This window comes from Haliaeetus albicilla, chromosome 9, assembly GCF_947461875.1.
Source record: "Haliaeetus albicilla chromosome 9, bHalAlb1.1, whole genome shotgun sequence".
In the NCBI taxonomy this organism is placed as follows: domain Eukaryota; kingdom Metazoa; phylum Chordata; class Aves; order Accipitriformes; family Accipitridae; genus Haliaeetus; species Haliaeetus albicilla.
Genome location: NC_091491.1, coordinates 36832175 through 36855927, shown reverse-complemented (window position 1 = coordinate 36855927; position 23753 = coordinate 36832175). Strand labels below are relative to the sequence as shown.

Genomic DNA, 23753 nt, shown 5'->3' with positions numbered 1-23753 from the left:
TCACATATGCCAAAAAGTACTCATTAGCGTTATGTGAAGAGACGAGTTGGACTCACCTGTGTTCTACTCACCTTCTTTCTCAAGTCTGATCTCTCTGTTCTGTCTTCTGCTACAACACTGCACGTTCGTCCAGATTGTGTTTGTCTTGAGTCAGCTAGTGAAATGTGAACAACTGGAAAGTTTTGTCATTTGTTTTTATATGATGGTTGTGTGGAGTGACAAGGAACTTAATTGTCCTACTGTAACTGAACTGGTTGCCAAGCCCATATCCCAAACGTGAGGGAAGGGAAAAATCATTACTGCAGAAAATTAAGGAAGTGATGACGGAAATATCACATTATTCTTTGAATTACAGTGTAGTGTAATGCCGCTGTTGACAAAGGCATCATAATCTCTTCTGCAAAGAAATTTTTCAAGGTATTTATAACCTGAAGAAGTTTGTCTAGGCTTGAAACTTGGCATCATCTCATCTAACAAAGTACTAAATTGTTGTCATATACACTTTGAAGACTTGTATGTGTGGTGGGTGTTGATTTCCATGATAAGTACAGCTATTTGCCCTTCAAACAGGTGACAGTATCTGCTTTGGGGGTTTGCCTAGACACAAAAAGATTACAAGGACTTAAAGCCAAAGTACTCCGTGTAGAAGATACCGAGAAGAAAATAAAAATTAAAGAACCTTTAAAAATGAGATTAGCTAACAACCCTGGGTTTCTGGTTTTATGGCTATACAAAGAGGCCGCAATGCCTCTAGTGCAATTTCTGGGTGAAACCTGCCTTTTCAGTAATGAACACTAAGTGGCCCAAGAAGGCGTTTGCTATGGGCAGCATGTTAACACTTGCCACTCTTCCTTCTGTGAATGAGCCTGCTAATCGTCTCAGCTTTTTATGAACTGGGTTTAACAACTACAGCGCCAGTCACAAAGAATTTACTTTTACATATTCATAGTGGTCTTCCCTTGTAGGTTTCATAAAATGTGTGTATAAGCTGACCTTTCTGTTGTGGAGGTATTAGAGAGTAGCAGTGATGCAGATGCAACACCTTTCATGTAGCCCTTATTATATAGTTTTCAAAGGCTTCATTGATAAGGGATTCAAGCAGGAAAGCTATCACAAAAAAAGTTTCTGATTGTTTCATAACCAGATGTGCCTATCAGAAGTGTTATTTTTAAGATCAAAGAACAGTTTCGTAGTTTTGAAATGGGCTCATTAAGGCAATAATGATCCGATAAAGCTGACTCTCCTGATTTCTTGTGTACAGTCAATTGAAAGGATATTTAGTATTGATCTGATAGCTCTCTACAAACATTCTCCCCACAAATAAATGGAAGTATAGAAATGCACATCAACTTTATTGGTCGTCAGCTTGCCTCTGTCCAGTATTGCGGAGTTTATGATCCCCTTTGCTGTCCCTATAGGATGGCTTTAAAGCTCACTCAGTGCACATTCAGACTTCTGGCATTTTGCAGTTGCTCTTTTATCTTTATAATAAAACATGTATTTAACAACAATTAAATGTTGAAACAGCTTGCTGGCAGATGGGATGGATTTTCTATCTCCTGAAGTTTTCGAAAGTGTCTTTCAAAAATGTGTTCATTTTATGGTCTGTTACAGAGAAGACTGAACCAGAGTATCATAGTGTTTTTTTCTTGGCTTCATAGTTTATCCATGTTTGTATTGTCTATTTTTTTTTTTTTGTTATTCTCAATGTAGTGTTTATCCCTCTAATTCCTACCCAAAATTACATTTGATACATAATCTTTAAGTCACGCCTACTTCCTTAACCAGCCAAATACTAAACAGAACTGGTAATATAGATTACCTGGTACAAATGACTTGTGCCTTGAGAACCCCTTCCTTAAAAATCACTGTTGGCATGGTTAAATACAACATGGGCCCTAATCTCAGGTACTTCGTGGTAACTTGTGTTGTGATCTTGCACTCAAATAATGAACTTAGCAATATTAGTAGAAAAAGCGAAGATGTTAACTGGGGCTACTCTTGCATTCTTTGCATTCTAACTAAAGCAAAGGACACGTGTTGCTAAGAAGATCCCATACTCCAAAGACTGGTCTCAAATATAAAACTGAATTGAATATTGATTTTTATTTTAGTTTGTTTAGTTGTTTGGGTTTTTTTCCTCGAGTGAGGTAACTGGTTTCGGTGCTTTGTATCAAAATGGAATTGCTGAGATACTAAGCTGTGGAATGTGGTTACTACTCATCTGCGGTAACAACCATTTGAAGAAATTTCATAGGAATTTTTATTATGTGCTTATGTGTAGATTTAAATAACCTTTATTAATACAGTCCATTGAACAATAACATACGTTTTTAAAATGACATACAGAGAAGACTTAACTACCACAGATATGCAATGTTCAACATTTATAAACTCAGCAAGATTAATATTTGCCGTGCAACTGCATCTGAAAAACTGCCTTAATTCCCGTTCTATGGGTAATACTGTAGTAATCTGTTAAGGGTTTATTGATTTGGCTAAAGCAGTTTGTTAAATGACTGTAGTAATTCTAGAGTCAAAACTATGTATTTATGGAATACAGTAGTGATTTGTTTTGCTTTTAAAGGACAAACCACTTGCCTTTAATTTCTAATAAAAAGCAGTATGAAATGGAGTCGGAAAGATGAGGTTGTTGGGCAGCTGTTATTATCTAGTAGTGACCTCTGTCATTGATGGTTTGCAAATTAATCCTTCCACCAACAGGAGGAGATAGAGTGAAAGGGCAGATAAACAACTTGAAAAATTAGTTAGCTCAAATTTCCAGAGAATATTAATATATCACTTGATGTCCAGTTGGTGCTTTGTAAGAAGCTTAGCGCACCAGGGATCGGTTCTGGGGCTGACATTATTTAAATATCTTCCTTAACAACCTGGATGAGGAGACAGCACGCTCCCTTGAGATATCTCGAGGTGATGCACAACGGCGGGGGAAGAGGTTGACCTGCTGGATTGTAGCGCTGCAGTTCAGAGGGACCTTCACAAACCTGAGGGCTGGGCTAGCAGAAAGTCTGTAAAGTTCAGCCAGAAGGGCTTTGCAGGCTAAGCCATTTGTTGACTCAACTGGAATTTAGAGACTTAACATTTGTTACCATTATTTAAATCAATAATGCAGATTTTCACGCTAATTTAAGGTGCTTTAGTTTAACTCGTGCTAAAGTGTGTTGCTTCTACTACATATAGAAGAATTTGGACTCCAGGTGGCGAATTGGTTTCCCAAGTGTGTACAATAGCTACACTTGAAACGTATACCTCAAGTATGGGCTCTCTTGACTGTTCGTAGACTGCCTGATGCTTACAGGTGAGGGATATTTATATGGCTGTACAAGGAAATAGGATCTGTAAATTGGTGTGGTATAGAGCAAGATAGTCTTTTAGTGGACAATGGGCTGTTTCATTATATTAATGCTTTCTAACAGTTTGCTCTCTTCAGAGAGCTTCAAAAAGCTAAATTCTGCTTTGCCGTTAGAGTAGGTTCATCTATTATGTGGCCTCAATAATGCTATCTGGAGGTAAGTCGTAGAGAAAGAAAATGCCTTAAAAGGTAAAAATGGAGGGATAATGTAGTGTTGTAAGTGTCAGTCCAATATCCATCACTGTGAGAGGTTTAATATCTTTATCTTCATTTTATTCTAATTGATGAGTCAGTCTGATGTTTGAAAAGCCCTAAATTACAGATGCTTATGTGATGGAACAGCGATTGTCAAAAGTGTGGAGGAAAACGGCACCCTATTGTTGCAGTCTGTTAAAAATGATTTGTTGAAAATTGACTTTGAATGTTTGTACTGGAGGTCAGAGTTCCCTTTAGAGGGCTCGTACTTCCATAGAAATATCTCGAAGTGCCACAGATATGCCTTGCTATTAAAGGAATGATTTTGATATAAATACTTACCTGGCAGTGCTTTTGATTCATTAAAATGGGAAAAATAAGTGGAGCAAAACAGCTGGGACAATTTCTAAGTAAATTCATCAGTCATTCAGGAACTATGCATTTAAAATACCTATAAATAATAGAATGCTCCATCTAAATGGAAGCCTTTTATTGATGTGTAAGTACAGTGTCACCCTGAAATTTCTTTTTTAACTTGTCATTTCCTTGTGTTTAGAATCAGATCAGCCAGGTTATATTATTTCTACTTTTTCAACTTTATTTTAACAGCGTTATTTCGTATGGTGTGTGAAATGAAATTGATACACACAGTTTTTAAGCTTTAAAATTACTTTCAGGTAATAAATAATTGTTTTGGAAACTCTGTGCCTTCACTCAATTTTTTTTTTTTTTTTAATATTATCTTGGGGACTGACGAAATAATAGGATAACTTTTGTGTTTTGCCATTGGCACTTGTAAACTCCCTTTATTCATATACTTACACTATATTATATTCCCTTAAATAGCTTCTTTCCCCTCTGACAGTGTTCATGGGACTGCTGATCTTCTACCAAAGAAGACAGGACGATGGAAACGGGGAGGGTGAAATACTGAGAACCCCTTTTTTTGCTTTTTATTGTATATGTTTAGTTCTCCTAGGTTTACGAAGAATAATTAAATTGTTTATGTATACATAAGGAAACAAACGCTTAGGGTTTTTTTTTAATTTTGTTTTAATAGATAAGAAGATGGCCTATCACAAAGTGAATGCAGACCAGAGAGCTCAGGGGCACTCTCCGTACCTTGATAACGATGAGCTTCAAGCCACAGCGCTGGAACTGGAATGGGACATGGAAAAAGAGCTGGAGGAGCCTGGCTTTGACCATTTCCGACTGGATGGTGCGATCCAGCATCACCTGGGAAACTCCCAGAGCCCTGACCTTGATCTCGAGCCCATCCAGCCTTCATCTTCTCCAAAGGGAAGATTCCAGCGCCTTCAGGAAGACCCTGACTATGTCTCACACTATACAAGACAGGCACCAAAGAGCAACCGCTGCAGTTTTTTTCAGATACTGAAAGTATTTTGCACTGCTTTGATTTTATTTATTTTTGGAATTGTGATAGGTTATTATGCACGCAAGAAATGCCCTTCTTCCCCAACATCTCAAGAACCAAATAACCCTCATATCTACCATGAAATTCTCAAGGAAATCAAAGCTGAAAATATTCAACAGATTTACAGGTATGTACCTTGACATTTTTGTCTAAATGCTAGGAGCCAATGTTAAGACTTTTTGTGATTTCTTTTACGTGGAATCTTATTTACAAGCCTTGACTTTTTCTTCGTGTTCAGTTCTCTCATGATGCTTGGGAAGCTTTCATAAACATATACAAAACTAGAGTAATTTTTAACAATGTGGATTTGTGTTAGTCCTTATAGTTTTTGCTTTAATGATGTTCTATCGCTAAATATATTAATATTAGCTTTAATGTATTTGAACTGAAAAATATAGATAATTCAAAGTGAATAGAAAAACAGACGATAGACCAACTGTCCTAGATCCAGTTGATTGTCAGATAACGTTGTTGAAAAGCAGGATTTTAGATGGTGTTTTGAAATATTTGGTGCTTTAAGAAATCCCAATGTCTCTGGCAAATAAGTGAATCCTGACTTCTATTTTTCAGTCTGTACAGTGAAGTAAACCTTTAGTCTGCATGGGTTTGTGATGGAAAAATTGACCTCTGAAATGATTTTTTTTTTTTCTGTAGTACCTGTTTTATGAATATAAAATGTTGTAGAATATCTGCTGACTGGGTTTGATTTTAATTTTTTTTTCCCATGTGGAATCTTTTCACTGCTTTGAGAGTTTATATAACACGTTCGTATCAGAGTATAATCACTCTTCTGTAGCAGTGAGTGTGGAAGAAACTAGGTTTTCCTGCCAACTTTTGAAAGTTATTTCTGTACGAGGGGGGAGATGAGCTTATTTCTGGCTTCCGGAACTGCAAGTTCCTTTTTCATGATAAAGGAAGCGCATTGCAGATTTTTTGATCGGTACCAGTTCAGAAGCAGCAGAACTTAACATACCTGAGGTTAGAAAGGACTGTTGGCATGGACATCCAAAGAGTTGTTCTTGCGTAGATCAGAAATACGTTGAAAGTAACCACTGAAGTCTTCTAACATAATTTGTCTTTTATGACATTTGCTAACTCAAGTCTAAAATCCTGAAGCAGTTAGTACCATGTTTTGAGCCAACACTGTTACTAAAGTCAAGGGAAAAAAAAATAGATGTGAAGGATTTCATGTCAGTTTTCAGGTGATGAACTGTCTCTACTTTATACAAATCTAATTATTTTCGTAATGGGAAAGGGTATAGGTGATGAAAAATGTTGATTCTGAATGGTAAAAAATAAACGTCTTCTCAGAGAGTAAATTGAACAGAATTCTGTCATTAGGCTTAGTCATGAACAAAATATTGTAATAAGCTAAGCCCTACTGATTGGATATTACACAAATCACATCAAATTGCAGATAAGTCTGTCAGTCTCAGGACAATAGTCCAATACTTTGTGTTTGGGGACTGGGAATTGCTTGCCATTTTATTATTTCAAAGGGTGTTTAAAACCCTTCGTTTTCAAACTCTTCACTTTTCAAACTATATCAGCTAGCTGTTAGGTTATTAGTGAGAATCTGGACTGTAGGTAAAATGAATTCTATAAATACTCCGGAACTTAACTTATGTAGTCGCTATCCTTTAACTAACATAATTCTTAGCATTTGATAATTTTTTTTCTACGTAATAGCATGTTTTCAACAAATGTGATCAAGCATTAATTCAGCTACCTATCGATTCTGTATACAAATATATAACCAATGCTTTTAGTATACCACATTATCCAAAAGGTTTTTCTTCACCCAACATTTTGATCTGAGACAGTCTTTATCCCATGTTGTGTTAAGTCGCTTTCCCTCAACATCTGTTTGGCAAGAGTCAGAGTTACTGCAATGAAACCTGCGTATATGTAGCCCCACAAATACAGAGCACACAACATATGTTGCTTGGGAAAGAAAAGGCCCAAACCTGACAAAATCAATATATGTTATTGTAAGACTTCTTTCAATATAATGTACTTTGAGTTACTAGGAATAAGTGGCAGCTGCTTAGCTTGCAATTTCTAAATGTTACTGAGAATGACATTAATTTAATTTTCTTAGCTTACTGCTTCGATCAGACTCAGTAATGGTAAGGGATTTTGCTAACAGTCCTGATAAAGGACTTAGGAGAAAAAGAAAAAATGTATAAAAGACAGAGCAGTGCCAATCATATTGCCCAGGCAGACATCACCTTAGCGTGCTTGGAGGTCTGGAGTGGGAGCTTCCTATTGGGATGAAATCTGCTCTGGTCAGATGAAGCTTTGAGGATTGGGACCCTCTGGGCTTCTGAAGAGGTTGCAGAAGTGCACCAGGGAACTTGTGTTGATTTTGTTGGGATTTGGACCGGATTCTGTGCGAGTTGAATGAAGCCTCTCTACCAATCTGTGTTAGGAATGGAAAATCATGTAGGATAACAGCAGTTTGTCTGCTCGAGTTGCTGAAATGGGGGATGCAGGTGTTCCTGTCCAGCTTCTCCATTGGAGGCTCTTGGTGAGAGCTTGTGTGTCGCTCTTCTGTCAATCCCATACTGGCTGTCTGCATCAGCCAGGTCTGTGTTAAGTATTTTTCCCAGCAGACATACTAGAAACGATTAGGTAAGAAAAGTAATTGTGCTGGCTTGCATTCCTTCAACTTTGCACCTTGCTTCCCGTGAAATGTCAATGCTACAGAAATTCAGTGCAGTTTAGCACGATTGTAATTAGTGGCCTTGGTCAAGTTGCCTAATTAATGATACAGCCTAAGTAAAGATTATCTCTGTAAGCCTTTTTGAACATGTCCCCTCACCACCGCAGGGAAGCGCTTACAGTGTTGATGATAAAAAATAGAAATCATTTTACTCCTGATATTTCAGAGGTTTCAAGAGGACTTAAGTTGTCCAAGGTGCCTGAAAAGGGAGAAGGGAGTCACCACAAAAAAATGAAGACTTCTCCTTACCCTGCACAACGCATTTTACGTGCTGACAAAAATTAGGATAAATATTGTTAATAGTATTTAGTCAGTAAATCTAGCATTTTCGGAGTGTGAAAACTAACTTTGCTCAGAGAAGCAACCTGTTCCATAGTACCAGCAGAGTCAGAACTGGTAAAACCAGACATAATTCTGCAAACATCAGTGAGCTGATAGGAATCTAGTAGTAGTATATCTTTTTGTGCCATGAATATGACTTCTTTTCGGTTTTCTTTTGGAAGATATATTAAAAGGTTTTGGTTCATGTTTGGTGTAACTTAGCTCCCACAAGCCTTCAGGGTGAATAGGAAAAGGGGATCAATCCCACATCCAAAAGAGATCAAATAGAAGTTGAGATACAGAATACCTTGGGCGCTGTTTAAAATTATATTTGTAACCAGCAGAACTTACTAGGGCAACACAGGTGGAAAAACCTGGTAAAATTTGTAGGCTGAAAGTAGGCTATCTCCTGGGACAGCTAGGCTGAGACTCCATGGCAAGACTGAGTTTTCGGAGCCGTTTTAGAGAGAATGTGTCAAGAGGGCATAGCTGGAGAGTAGTCATCGGTGCTTTGAGTCCGTGGTCTTGCTCCCTGAGGAATGTGTCTGCAGCTGCGAAATATAATCGTTAGAATAGGAAAAGTCCTGTTTTCAAAAGTGATGAATGCGTTTAGATGTGGAAGTCTCTAAAGTTTATAATAAATGCTTAAGGTCATAAGAGGCAGACTTTCAAAAATACAGAAATGCCCAACGATTTTGCTAAGCACACTGTTGAATTCTCAAAAGTAAACGAGCCCAATTTTCAATGAAAACTGACTTTTTAAAGATACTTTTTAAAACGGGATTCAGATTTCTAATACCACTGAAGTGCTTTTGAAAATTCAGCTGTTTTTTCCTTCTTGCTGTGTGTAAAAAGGGGGTTGCTAAAGAAGTGTATCTTTATCCTGTTGCTGTACATCTACCAGATGCAGATTAGCTATCCAATGGTCATTACCACATAATTGAATTATTTGCAGCAGATTTGTGTTTATAATGAGTGGATTGATTATTTGTTTTGTTTTGGGTTTTTTATGGGTTTTTTTTTCTCCTCCTTCCCCAAATTAAAGATGAGTGTGCTGTTTGTGCTGTGTAGCGTCCCCTCTGCCTCCTGGGTGATTTTTTTCTTGCCCTACCTTCAGGAAGAAGACAAGGGAAAAAATCTGAGATGCCCTGGTCTGGAGTTAGAGGGAGCGTTGTCACTGACTTCAAGGTTACTGTCACTGGCTGCCAAGATTTTGGTCGTCATATATGTTGCTAAGCTTTTATATTTTAGAAGGGTAAACATTTGAGTTTTGTGCAAACTGAACTTTGGTGAGTGTTTTCAGTTAGGGTCTGAGTTGAATGTTATTAACAAAATCTAAAGGGACAAGGCAATGAAAGCATAGAAAGTAGCAGAAATAGTCTCGTCAAAGACCCCTAGGATTATAATAACTACTGCTATCCAGTTTGGCATTTTTTTCTTAAAGAAAATATTTTGTGTTACATGTTTAACAGTGCCGAGCATTTCAACAGGGGAAATACAAAAGGGTGGTATTTTTATTTTATATGAAATTATTTTAATTTTGTTGCTCCAAAACCAGATAAAAATGAAACAATCCTAATTTGTTTGGAAATTGTGGGGTTATGATAATGTTTTTAGGAAGTTGTAAGTTTGGCGTTGACTCTTGTAAATCAAGCCGATAAACAAAGATTCACATTGAATAATAAGGGTAAAGAAAAATGGAGAATTGTGTTGACGTCAGTGATAACTCTAGCTATACCTTTTTTGTCAGATTAGTTAATTCTCTCAAACATTATTTTAAAACTTCTTATAGCCTTATTCTGCTTTACTGTGTAATTCCTTTCAACAGTCGTACATCCTAGTTACTATCAGATTCATAGTCCTCTTGGATACATTTTTCCATGATTAAGACTGGGTTGGGGGCCACAGATGGAAGAGTCTTTGCTTTGCTCTTCATCCAGTCTATAGAGCAGCTTCTACATTTCAACTCTGCTTTTCATCCTGTATATTCTGACTCAAACGTTTTCTTCACTATAATTCCACCCCCCCCCCCCCCCCCCCCCCCCCCTTGAGCAATAGGGAGGTTTAAATCCCTTCGTAATACATCTAGTTGTAACTAACTGTCCTTTGGAGGCATATCTGTTCCTTCTTCCAGCTGGCAATATCGCCTGCAGAATCTCCCAAATCCATCTCTAGCAAGAATTGATTTGTCACTGGTGCCTGATGCCATCCATAACTTAAGCTTAATTCTTCAAAGGGCTTTGGGAGAGTAGGCAGCAGCAGCTCTCCTACGCGGTCATGGCCAAAGAAACAAAAGTGCCTATGCAGTGAGAAAAGGAGTTTACTTGTTTTTTCTGAAAGTGAACTGAGATACTTCTGTACCCAAGTGTTTCTTGTCTCTGATCGGTTATAATCAGTACTGCTAAAACCTTGGAGCTTCAAACCTTTTTATCGAGTAAAGCCTGCGAAACACAGACCTCACGAGCAAAGAGAGCCTAGAACTTCTTGGAAAATTTCAGTTCTGGAGATTTGGACTGAATTAAGTTTACAGGCTGCTGCTTGGCAAAATTGCCTTTGCTGTCCCAGGAATGAGAAATTATGGCAGGAGCAGAGCCTCTCCTTCTAAAGGAAGGGTATGAGGAGAGAAAGGAGGGCTCTGGTGACTGCTTCGCTTAGGAAAGACCCATTTTGTCCCTACTGCTGTTAACAGCTACTGTTAATTAATACCTACGTACTGACATCTACATGGCTGATGGTAGCAGTCTGCTGGCCTTGACCACTGCTCACTTGTGATCGGAGCGGTTGTCTTTGTGTCCCCTGTACACAAGAAAATTCTGGGGTTTTTTGTCATGCCAGCAGTTGAAAAATGCATTGCAAAAAGCAAATCTCAGTGGGAAGTCATCCTCTTCCTTCCTGTATATCAGTCTCAGATATCTATTGTATTGCCATAAAAGTATTAAAGTATATGCAAGTATTGCATGTATTTAGACTGAGCATGAAGTCCTTCCTGCTGCATCGTCAGAAATGGATGTTGGCATGTTCCTGGGTAACCCGGAGCTAAGCGAGCTCTCTAGATTTATTTCATTCCCACACTCTGTGTAATCACTTGGGATTCTCTTTATTCACATGATAATTTTGAATGTGTATTTATAAGTACAAAGCCCCTTTTGAAAGGAGATAAGAGTAATGGCAAACCAGTGGAAGTTCCCACTTATCCTCCTGGTAGCTCCCCAGGGAAGAATGGCTCTGAGAACATGAGGAGGTGTCTTTTGTGGAAGAAAGATGCCCTGTGTGACCTGAGCGGTGTCTGTGGAACGGTGACTTGATAAATTTAGGCTCCAGATACCCACTTATGTCAAATACGATTTTTTTTTTTTTCTTTTTTAAGCAAAGAAGGTGGTGATATCTGTACTTCAGAGGTGTTAATAGGAAGGCTTGTCTGGTTTATAGTTTTCTTTGGTTTCATTCAATTTGCCCCCCCCCTTTTATTTTTTAATAAGTTGCCAAATATAGGTCTTTCATTTGTTTTTCTGTAGCTGAAAGAAGGAGGCATTATATTGATACAATGCTTGACAAGGAGGTGTAAGTTTGTTACTGTTAGGGTCAGTTACAGCATATGCTTATAAAATTCCTCTTCCTTTTTGAAAAACAGCTTAGCTTTTGGTTTCCTTAACACTGAAGGGGACGTGTTTCATGTTTCAAGTCCACTGTGTGGTTCACCGAGAACAATTTTTTCTCTTGGTTGATTATTTTTTTAATGGTTACCATAAAAATAGATTTTTAGATGTTTGATTTGGGAAATCATTTACAGTAAAGTCCGATTTTTGTATTAAAACTGTGTCCTTTGTAAACAAAGTACACAGCGCTGCCTTAAAATAATTTTTCTAAGCAATACACTGCTGTGATAATGAATTAGATCCAATAAACTCTATTATGCCACATCAGCATAATAAGTAGAGTCCCTTGATAAATTTCCTTATCTGTCACAGCCCACAAGAATGGCTTCTGTCTTACTGCTCCTTTGTCAAAACCAACATACAGTTCTGTGCTAGGGAAAAATAGAAAAATCACAGTTAGGCCAACTTACCAGTTAAGAAACTCTTTAAAGACAAAAAATGTATTTTAATTTGTCTTTGAGATGTAAGAAAGTAAAAGAGAGATTTCCAAACCTCTGAGACCTTCTCTCAAAAGAAGAGAAGCAGAAGGATTTGTGTGGTTTATGTGATGTCCTGGGTGGACATCATATGTCATCAGTGTGAAAACTGAGAAGGAGGCTTTTGAGTATTTTCTTATAAACGTATCATTCTAGGAGGTGTATTTTGTGGAAAAGAAAAATGTATAGATAAGCTAATTGGGATTTTTTTGAAGATGATCTCCCCCCCTCCTTCCTTAAATCTGCCAGTTTTTGTGGTACAGTGTCTGTTTCAGTGCAACATTCCTAGGCTCAGGGTGGCAATTTGAGAGGGGAAGATGGGGGACAGCTCAGTACTGCCGGGAGGTCACACAGGACCTAGGGGACTGAGGGTCACTGTCCTGTTCTGCAGTAGGTGGAACAGGACCTGGCACCTGATCTTCTCCCATTGCAGTGCTTCCCTATGTGACATCTCCGTGTTGGTACAGGGCATCACATTTTCTAAGAAAAAGTAACACTAGTTTCTGACAGGCTCCAGAGTATAAATGAATTTTGCTCTGATCACTTATTTTTGGATTGTGTAATCCTACTCATTTAAAATTGAAGATTACCCTGCAGTAATTGCCTCAAACTTGTCGTAGCAGAACTGTGGTTCGGGTTTAGAGAGAGAACCGATTTCCATGACCATTACCTATCTACCTCTTTACCATGACTGCTGAAAAGTGTGGGGCAATTTCGTCCCAATTAGAACAGCAATTCTGAATGGTGACAAGTACTACTTTTCTTAATAGATGGTGAAATGAGCTGTGCCAGCATAGATGAGAGAGTAATTTGCATTTTAAAGGTCTGGCATACCTTGCTCCCGCCTGCTTGGGGTAACGGAGGGATCAGGGAGGGACTGATGATACCTTGAATCTTCCCGTTCACTGGGCTACCCCAGGACATCTCGCTCGCCCCTTTGCCTGGGGCTGTTCGGAAAGCTTAAATTTTCAGGGGATTGTTTCTGTTTCAGCATGACAGACTGGAACAGATGGTGAAACAAGTATGGATTTTTAAAATCCATACCTCTTAAAAAACTTTTGGTGAGTGGTAGGCCCTGTACTTGACTTTACCTGAAAAAGAGAAATACTTAACTAGACATTTCTGAGCGATTCTGACATTAATGCTGCCTGAAAGGCAGTATTTAGAGGCAACAGACTTATTTACGTTGCCATCTATCAGTTTTATAGATGTAACCAAACCATATTTCTTCTAACAGAAAGAATCTGAGGGAAAAAAGCACACGGCCTGCTGACATGACAACCAGTTTTCATTTTAGGCCGATTGCTTCCAATGCGGAAATACCAGAGGATACAGAAATTGGACAAAGTTGTCTTTCGCTGTCCAGTCCTCGCAACTCAACACAAGGAGAATCAGCAATTTTGGCTAGTGGTCCTAGACACGTACCTATGAAGATACTGAAAAACCAACCTTCGAGAACAAAACCCCTTAACAACTTAATTAGTGGCACTAGATACGCCGACTATCTACTAATTACCTGAACAACTGCAAGAGTTTGCTCCTGCTGAGTTAACTGTATTGGCTCTCAACTTATCAGCGATACAGCGTGCTCAGAGGGTGGCTGTTTTCTCTGAGGAGATGGTGGCACAGGGCATTGCAAAGAGTTCTCTTGTAAAATTTCTTAAGCACCGAACACTCGCAAATTCCTGTTTAGGATGCATCTCTCATCAGCAGAGTGTAAAACTGAAGTCTATTGGTACTCTTGAGATACGGCGTTAGAGTGCTGTAATTCCATGGTATGCTCTGCAACAATTAGCAATTAGTTTCCTGCCTGTACACATAAATCAAATTAACAAAGCCTCGAGGGGGAAGAGTTTTCTCAGCCCTCTTTGGTGGTGCTTTGACATCCAGTTCCCTACAGTCAGCACCTATGACAGCTATTTACTAGAAGCCTGCTAATAAGTCAGACTGTTACCAAATTTACTGGGAGCAGCAGGACTGCAATTTGTTGTGCAGTATTAAGTTACTGTTCATACAGCGTTCGTAACTGAAGGCTACTAAGGAGCATTACTAGGAATCGATCAGGGATAATGAAATTGATATTGTCTGAATAATAATCAATTTTAATAGGAGTCTTCTACAGTAGTCTTGCATTAAGGGGCTTCTATTCTCAGTTCAATCCTCTGTGAAAGCTGATGAGTTTCTGAAGTGTAGTAGCTGCCACACTGAAACAAATAGGAAATGTATTGAGAAGCTGGGGCTTTTCCCAGTAATATTGGAACTTGCACAGTGTTAGACTCTTCAAAAATTAAACAAGTTGGTTGGCTTGTCTTGAATTTCTAGAGTACTGTTTATGGACAAGAAGTTAAATAATGCAGGAGGTCTGTGTGTATGTCTGATTTTTCTCAGTCTCAGTAACGGGTAGTCTTTAAACATGCAAGAAGTCTCATCCTTCGTATAAGCTGATGTTTCCCTTGGACACATGTAATTGACACAAATTTACATGCATATGGATTGACGAATGAATTAGTTCCTGTCCAAGTTAAAATACTGACTTACACTCAACTGATTTTATGAGTATTTTTTCAGGGATGAAAAGGTTGAAATATTCCAGCTAGATGGAATTTTCTCTATCTGTTATTTTTTTTCTTTAAGTAAAATATAAAAGTGGAAAAGCGAACTGAAATGTCACTATCAAATCGAAGTGTTCAAATGGCTCAGAAGTAAAATTGTTTGGAAATCTTGTGTCTTGGAAATGCCAGGATGTTTTTATTCCTAGTTGGGGAATTTTGTGTGTGTGTTGACGTTTCCTGCCAAAGCAGAGTCTGGTCCTCGACCAACTTAATGTCTTTGTTTATCTTTTGTGAAAGTTGGTTACTTAACAGAATGGAGAAGATAACATTAACTGAAGTGAGCAGATAACATTTGAGGGATTTGTTCATTTTATCTTTTTTTAATAGGTGTTCAAACTTCATTAGCCAGTGGGCTAATTAAGTGGGTTGTGTGAGGCTTAAGCGAAAAGGTCACTATTACTGTGGGGGTTAGGATCCCGTCAAAGATTGACTTCTCTCCAGCAAATTTCAGAAAGCTCTTCAGAGCACAGTTTGTATGAATTGTAGTATTTTTGCTGAGATCTGGATCTAGAGAAAGGAAATAATTTGGGATGTCTTTCCTTTGAAAGTTAGGGTGTGGCTGAAGACTGGTGCAGTAATCTTCCTAAATAATACAGAACTGACCAAGCGACCAAAGTTTTGAAGTATGCTGCCTTGACTCAACTATCCAATACTTGTGTTATGCTCTAGGCAATAATGCATTTTGCTTCTGCTCAAGTGGCGAACTGGAGCCTGTAGACTGGAGAAGCCCAGGACTTCTCCAAAACGTGAAGCGGGGGGACAGTGGGAAGACAGATTGATAGTTCAAAATGGATAAGGAGTCATGAAAATGTCAGTACGCCTTTGATGGAAATTGTTTTCTTTGTTCCAACAGGGCAACTGTGATTTAGCAGAGAGCTCACATATTTACAGTTATGATTGTGGCCGACGCAGGAACACGTTCCCAGCGGTTCTGGAATCTGTTTCCTGTCGAAGGCTACGGAGCCAAGGCTGATGCAGTGCAGATTGAGACCATTCAATTATTTAAATAGCTGGCTGAGTGCTATTTGTGAGCAAAAGGTGGTGGCTCTGGGAAGTTGTTTGTTTCACGGCCATTGGTTAGTAATAGTTATTGAATGCTTTTATTTTTAATAAATGCCAACCTAGGTGATGGGCCCTGTGATGTGCATTATTAAATAAATAGACAAGCTTAGAAAAAAGGCCATACGGTCGTGAATAAAGTCTCTGTTCCCTGTCAACTATTTAGGGAACAAAGCAAGAAACTGAATTATTCATGATATGTTTAGTGCAAGGCAAATGGACCTGCCGCTGTGTTGCTAGCAGTGCAAATAGTGACTTAAAAAATACAAATGGTTTTCTTTTCTATTATCATGCTTGTTTTTCTCTGCTAATATTTCTAGAAACTATTTAAGAAAATTAAACCTTGTGACAGAAAAGAGTTAAATCTGCATAGTTCCTCAGAATCCTAGCACAGACCCTGTGGGGGATTTTGTTTCTAAATTATTCAGCCTATGTGCTAAAAAGACAGATATGACTCCGTTTTGGAAGTTAATACAGGTATTCCTTTTCTTCTTACGGAAAACATTTTTTCTTAATTGAAATAAGTTTTGTAAAGACTGTTTCCTATAGACAGAAATACATATATTTATATAGCTGTCTATTCATTTATATATGGGGGTTTGTGCATATGTGAGTACATGGATCTAATTTTGCTTAGTAGCTGAAGTTCTCTCATTTACACTACACTTCTCAAAGCTGTCATATATTCTGGTGCTCAGGGCCAGAAGTACTTCTTGTATTCACAGTTCCTTTGAAACTGTAAGAACTCAAAATACTACGATGACTGTGTTATATATGCCCAGAGAGTTATTAAGTACAGAGTTCTGCACTGGAGGATGGTCCTCAACTCCTAATAAAGTTACTTGTCTAGCATTTGATGAGAAATAAATATGGGTCGGGGGGCTTATTCGTGTTGAAATAAGTATTGTATAAAATAAAAGATTAAGTTAGTCGATCACAGTGCAGAAATATTTCCACGTGAAAACAGATACCTGGGCTGCTTTGTCTGGTGTGGGGAAAAAAAATACAACAAGAACCAGTGGCTGGAAGATCAAATTAAAAATAGAAGTATACAGCACAGATAAGGTGATGAATGGAACAAATTTCGTTATTACTTTGTTATGTTGGATGGTCTTTAGCCAAACTGTGTTAACAGTTTTCAACAGAAGGCAAAATATATGTCTGTGGTATAGAAAAGGCGAGGTGAGATGATTTAGTGGTTTCTTTCTAATGTTTTTTCCAGTCTCTGTGTTTCATCAGTCTTTTCAAAGATTTTATTGAAGCATACCAAGATCAGTCAAATTTGTTACTTGTACAGAAAAGATCTTAGAGTGCAAGTTTGAAAACTAATAGTACTTTGGATGCAGAATGAGCTCCTCAGCAGGTAGCGCTGTTCTTTCTTTTTCCTAATCATAGTGTAAGGACAATATGAAAAATTTTCCTGCTTTCAGGTACAAACTCAGAATATGGATCCCCTTTTTTGAATTCCTCAGAGGAGTAGGATTTTTTTTTTGAAATAGGATTTTTTTAAAAAAAAACCAAGAAAGTTAACTCTGAATTTTCGACCACGTTTTAAAATTACACTTGGCATCTACGAACTGAGGGTTGGCGTATAGCCTGCACGTTTTGGTGTCTGTACCTCCGAGTACCCAGAGCAGGAGACGAGAGCCAGGGGAACACAAGAAGTGATTTCTACATGTGTTCTGCAGCACTTGTAAAAACTCTTTTAAATGAACGACTGCGTGAATGCAGCATATACCCAGTCTCGTTACACTATGGGTCAAGTAAACTAACAGGTAAAGTAAGAAAAAAAGCAGATAGAAAAGATTGCACTCTAGTCTATCGTCCTGAATGGTAGTGTGGCCCAATTCTGCTAACTGTCCCACTGCATTTGCGTGGCTTTCTGGCAGAGGAGAAAGCGGTTCTTAAAATACACTTCAAAGGCTCAAGCCTGCGCTGTCGGCCTCTGCCTCTTGTCAGCTATGGTCAGATGAGATGGGATTTTGCAGTTCTTCATCAATTGGCTTCTAAAAAAAGGCAATGATAACTTCATCTGACAGAGGATGCTAGCATTCAACTCCAATATTTTTGGAGTTATCGCTTCTTTTCCTTTATTATTGAGCTGTTGTAGCTAGGATGCCTGAGAGGGTTTGATATTAATATTCTCTCTTGATTAAGAAAGCGAACTAGAACGAAGGATTTGGGCTGTGGCGGTCACAGGAGGCGAGGCGGAGCCGGGTGCTGTCGCGGGGCTGCTGGAAGGCGCGCGGAGCTGTTTATAGCACTGCGAGGCGGTCGGGCTTTATCTGGGATTTGCAGCTCTCCGCTAGCAAAACTTTTTTTTTTTTTAAACAGGCTCTGTTAAAACAAGAATATTTGGTATTATTTTAGAAATACAAAGCTAAATAAATTAAATCCGACTTTAGTCTTACAGATTTGGAAATTGGTTTTACATGCTTTCGTCACATCCTGGCTGGATTAATCTAACTCTATTTTTACAGTTTTGCCAGCATTGCCGCTGCAGAAATTGTGTAGAGATTGCAGCGGCAGCAACGACCAGCAGCTCCCCGAGGAAGAGCAAGGCTCGCAGAGGTTTAGGTCTCTTTTCTGTGTCTCTCGTTTTCTCCTGACTTAGTGCGTCTTGAAGTTAAAAAGGTCTCGCTGTTTGGGAAACAGTTAATTGGATCAGGATGAGTCATACCCAGAGTTAAATGCTGGCGGTAGGATTGGTTTCCTTCCCCTTAGTTAACGTAATTAAGACTGACATTAAAGATCAAATTATCCTGTACCAAATCAGGGCCTCAGGTAAGTGGGGAAACTCTTCAGGGGCGTTCCTGCCTGGCGAAGGAGGCTGTGGGGGCCCACCGGAGAAGCCCTGTGGTGCCCTGGGGAGCGGGGCTGTCCTCTGAGGCCCAGGCTTCAAACTCGGGCCGGCCCCGGTGCTCCCCTCCGGGGAAGGAGGCCTGCTGGCGGCTGGCAGGGAGGGAGCCGGGCCGCTGCCGCTTTTCTCCTCCCCGTCCCAGGCGCAGGTGGGACACGGGTGGGAGGGGGATTACGGTGGTGACTTGCAAAGGCGTGGAGAGCCGTCCCGGTGGCCTAGGGAGGTGCGGAGAAAGGTACGGGCTAAATTCGGAGCGTAAGGGGCCTGGTCGGTGCGTACGGGCCGCGGCTGGGGTTCGGAGCTGTGGAGCAGAGCTCCGAGGTCGCTTTGCGGCAGGTTCCTCCCTGTCCCGTCTGGGCACGCTGCCTCCCTGGCATCTTCAAAAACCGGCCATTTCCCAGATTATTTTGGGGAGGTGTCAACATTTTTCTAGCAGGATTGCGGGAGTATACATACCGAATCTAAACGTCTTGCCGCTTGGCCGCCTTTCCTCGGTTACCCTTCCCCAGCCACCTCGGGGAGATCCCTGGGTCCTTCCAGGACATCCCGGCGGAGCTGGGCACGCTCCTCCCGGCAAAAGGCGCGATGCCACCGGAGTCTTCTGACTTCTGAGGGACTTCGCGTGAGCTGTCTTCTTTCACCTATGTTTGGTTTCTCCAAAACAGCTGACTCTTTGAGATCTGGTCCCGTTTGCTTCATCTCAGATAAGAGGGGCTGACATTTCTGCAGCACCTTTTAGCATACAATAATAAATTTCTTTACACGCTTACTCAGAAGTTATTTTATCCTCTGAAGAATTCAGGAAGTTTGCGTTTGAAATGCGGTACTGAATAATCCAGTCTACCGAAAAAGAATTAACTTTAAGATTAGGTTATATACTGGATCTTTTGGTACATGAAGACATTTTAACGCCTTTTATTTATTGTGTGTTAAACACTGCTTGCTGGCTGCGTTATATTATGGGACTCTTAGTTCAGCAGAGAGAGAAAACAGACTTATCTAAAGGTGAGTCTTAAGTATTTGTTATGTGCTGTTGTGTCACTCATGAAGAGTGACTTTGGGATGAGAATGGTGATATTCCACCAGTAATTTGAGACACATTACCCCAAGGGAAAAGTTGTTACTTTTTCTGGAATGAGGGGAAAGTAATTTTATACAGAGAAAGATGGTAATAATTGTCATAAGGCTTACTGTAGTCGTACGCTAAATAGTTTCCTAGTTTCTTATGCCAGACTATGATACAGCATGTAAATTGTGCCTCATAAAAACAGTAAAAAGATAACTTCAAAGAAAAAGCGTGACCTTAGCAAGAATGACAGGGCAGCTATTCCAGAAATAACAAAAGCGTATCATAGTACTGTCTATTTGTAATGCTTTAAATAGATGACTCGATAGTAATGGAAAATTAGTGTTCTTTTCTAGATTTACCTCCAGCTAGAAGATGCATCTTTATGCTTTTTTGTATTGCAGACAACGTATTAGCTTCTCTTTCAATTGCAAATGCTATTAAAGTTTGCCAGAAAAGGTCTTATTTTTCTTTGCCCCCACCGATGTTTCAAATCATGGAAGCATTAGAATGTATTCAAGATTTGTTCATTATTGTTATAGCCGAGAGGGAGATAATCGATCTCTGTTAGCATATTTTTGAGACCACATTTAAACTGCCCTGGGAATATTTGAGAATGCATAGTAAAATCAAATGATTTTTACTTACAGTATTATTTGAGCACTAACTTTGAGAGAGACCATATTCTACTAGATATGGAAAATTAAAATGAGTACTTGCTTACAGGTAATTATATGGCTCTGAGTGTATGTAATGGTGGAAAGCTCCGTGGAGAAGTCCTTATTTGATCTTGAAGGCAATGTAATAAAGTTTGCAGTTACTTTTCCCTGCTTACCAGAAGAATTTCAGACCGCCTGGAAATACTATATTTTACCAGCCTTGAATACATGGAAATGTTAAAGTACAGCTTCACAAAATAGCGCTCTCTATATAGTTGAAAGTTTGAATTTTCAGAGGAGGCTTAATTATTTAGGGAAAATGAAGATTGGATGAAGACAAGAAAGGCTCCTTGATGGTATTTTACTTGCATTCCTTTCAGAATGTGTATTCTATGATAGTGTTTTGATTTCATCAGATTAATTATGTTGATTTGATTTGTCCTTTAAAAAAAAAAAAAACAACTAAACAAAAGACAGGCATGAATTACTACGTGAGCATTACTATGCACTGGGAATCAGAAGAGTCTGAGTTCATGCTGTTTAGATCCTTCTTTAAAGAAATAATACAATATTCTAGTTTAAATTCCTTTTCCCTGAATATTGTGTAGAATTTTTCTCATCATCTTGTATCATCAGATTTGAGGGGAAGGGAGTAGTCGACTAAATATGGATTCAGCCATAGCTGGTTTTTAAATTACTATGGTTCCAGTTATAGATAGATAGAAAGAACTTTAAAAACATAATAAAAATGAATTATGAATTAAAATGAATTTTAAGTATCATTTTAAGCAATATACTGAAGATCATTAAAATGGAGCTGTGGTTCTGAGAGGAGTAGAAAGCCACATGATGAACTAAGGCAGATGATATTATTCTTGAATTCTCCTGAAATATTTTCCCTTGGTGTTGCCACTGAAAGGTAGCCCCACCCTGGTTTGCAGCTACCTTGGAGATGGTCTAAATATATAACGAAGTAGCATGAATTTAACTTAGTCCTCTTTCAAAATAGATTTAAACATTTGTTCTTGATTCCAATTTCAGGTTTCCTAGTATGCACTTATTTTCCTGAATTTCCCAGAGTTGTTCTGCATTTACAATCATGTACCTGATTTCAGAGTCTTTTATTTAAATCTTAATTATTTATGGTTAACAGAGTGATCATTTTAATATATTCTTTTTGTTAGGTGAGATGTCTAGCATGTCTCGGCACAGCTGAACAATATGGAGTAACACGCTGGGATTTTTTTTTACTAAAAAAAAAAAAAAATTAGCCATGACTATACATAATTTTAAGATGGGTCCCAGGAAGATCAAATTAGGTTGCTTTATAACATTGATATGCACTTGTTTGTTGAAAACTTTTGAAAGAAATACTTCTGTTCATAGAAGGACCAAGATAACTTAAGACCATGAGAGTATGGATTTTATAAATCTGATTTATCAGGTATGTAGGCTGGAAACTCTTTGGGTTGGTGAGTGCTTTTAGTAGCTGTATAGACAGTGTCCCATGTTTTGGAGTCTTGAACTCAAATTCCACTATTCTGAGCCAGTAAAATGCCAATAAACAGTAGTAACACTGCCTTTGTTTTCCTAAAATTAATGCCTGCATGTGTAGCTTATGCTACTTAAATTTCCAATGCACACTTAGCTGTAATTGTATAAAATGAGAAAATTGTAAGCACGGAATTGGAGAGAGGGTGAAGCTACTGCTGCTAATGAGACCTTAATTGTTGAAGTTCAAGTTAAAGGCTGAATATTCAGAATTGTATCAGAGACTGTGAACCCCCCTAACACTTACTGCTCTTGGCATTTAAAAATGATTGGGCACTTCAGTTTAATTTGCTTGAAAGTGAAAAGCGTATAAGACATATTTGAACCTAAAAATAATTCTGACAGCTAATTTTTACATGCATGAAAAAGAAGTTTTATAGTGGAAACCTTGGCTTTTAGCGTCGTAGAGCTAGAGTCCTGCTGTCATAAAGGCCCTAATGATTTCTGACTTAATTATGTATCTGAACACTTAGGCTGATACACAGTCACTACCCATTAGAGATTCATGTCTAGGTACCAAATACTGGATGCACTCTTTGGCTACGAATCCTGCTCTGCTTTACCTCTCCAGCTGCACAGCTCTGCGAAGATCTAGGAGATGGATTCTTTTCTTGTTAGTATTTCACATCGAAGTTAAGCCTCCCACACGCACCTCCTTAATTTATTAATAAATGGCATAAGCACATTAGACCTTGTTTGCTGATTGTATAAAATGGTTTGGGGCAACCGTTAGGAAAAGCCCTTCTGTATTTGTAGCAACCTCCTTCTACGTGCCCATCAGCGTGTTAGTCAAGTGGTTCCCAAAATGCTTTTGCACCCCTGGGGATCCACAGTGCCTTATGGGGAGGAAGAGAGGAGCTGGACCTTTCAACCAGGTGTATCCCTCTTAGATGGAGAGCAGTGCTGGGACTGGAGAGATGCTGCAGCAGCTGGAATTGCCCTCCGAAATGCTGCTTGTCTCTCCTGGGACAAGTACGTCCCTGGGAAAGGGATGTCCCGGGCTGACCTGAGAAACAAAGGAAAGTGCGGCCAAATAGGACAGGGCAGGCTCATCTCTGGCTGGTTGTGGAAACAAAATGGTGAAGGAGTCATTAGTAGAAAGACACTTGTTATTTTTTTTTTTTTGGCTGTGTATTAAACCTGCTGGTATAATAGTTAAGAAGTGCGACATCAAAAAGGTTCCGTGTCAAAAGTGCTTCAGGCACGTTTTTGAAAGATTGTTACCCTTTGGTTACAGTTAATTCCATTTTAAATATGTTTCTTCTCACTTAGAAAGTTCAGCTAGAGTTTGGATTGCTTCCCTGTTGAAGATAATTTGATTTCAGATTGCAGCAGTTTAGAAGTACATAGATAGAAGAAAAATTCTTCCATAAAAGCTGCACTGTATGTAAATCATCCTGTTCAGGCAGGGAGTTTGGTGCTAAGTTACAAGTTATGTTTTACAAGTGAATGATTGACGGTTTTGATATAACATTTTAAAATTCTGCTGCGCGTGCATGTTTTTTAATAGCTCGTGTGTTATCCAGCTGGCACATACTATGTCTATGTATGAAAGGGAATGTTGAAGTTAAAACAACTTAATGGAAATGGGGTTTCAGAAACGTGCCGTGACATTACTGTTTTTTGTGTCAGACAGGCTAAAACTGATCTGAGTTCTCAATAGGTTGGCGGAAACGTCAGTCTCAGACTACGTTGAACCTGTTTGGGTATGATGCATTATTTGCTGATGCCGTTTCCTTGTTTACATAAGTGGATTTGCATGGCT

The 23753-nt window shown here is 38.9% G+C and overlaps 1 protein-coding gene across 2 annotated transcripts in view; it reads left to right on the top strand.

Moving 5' to 3' along the window:
- Nucleotides 1-23753, top strand: part of NAALADL2 (N-acetylated alpha-linked acidic dipeptidase like 2) — a 505644-nt gene that overhangs the window by 205528 nt on the left and 276363 nt on the right. For both annotated transcript variants that reach the window (XM_069792699.1, XM_069792700.1), the window contains exon 4: nucleotides 4629-5130. In XM_069792699.1, the coding sequence (XP_069648800.1) occupies nucleotides 4637-5130 (494 nt within the window). In that variant the 5' untranslated portion in view covers nucleotides 4629-4636. The remainder of the gene's footprint in view (nucleotides 1-4628; nucleotides 5131-23753) is intronic.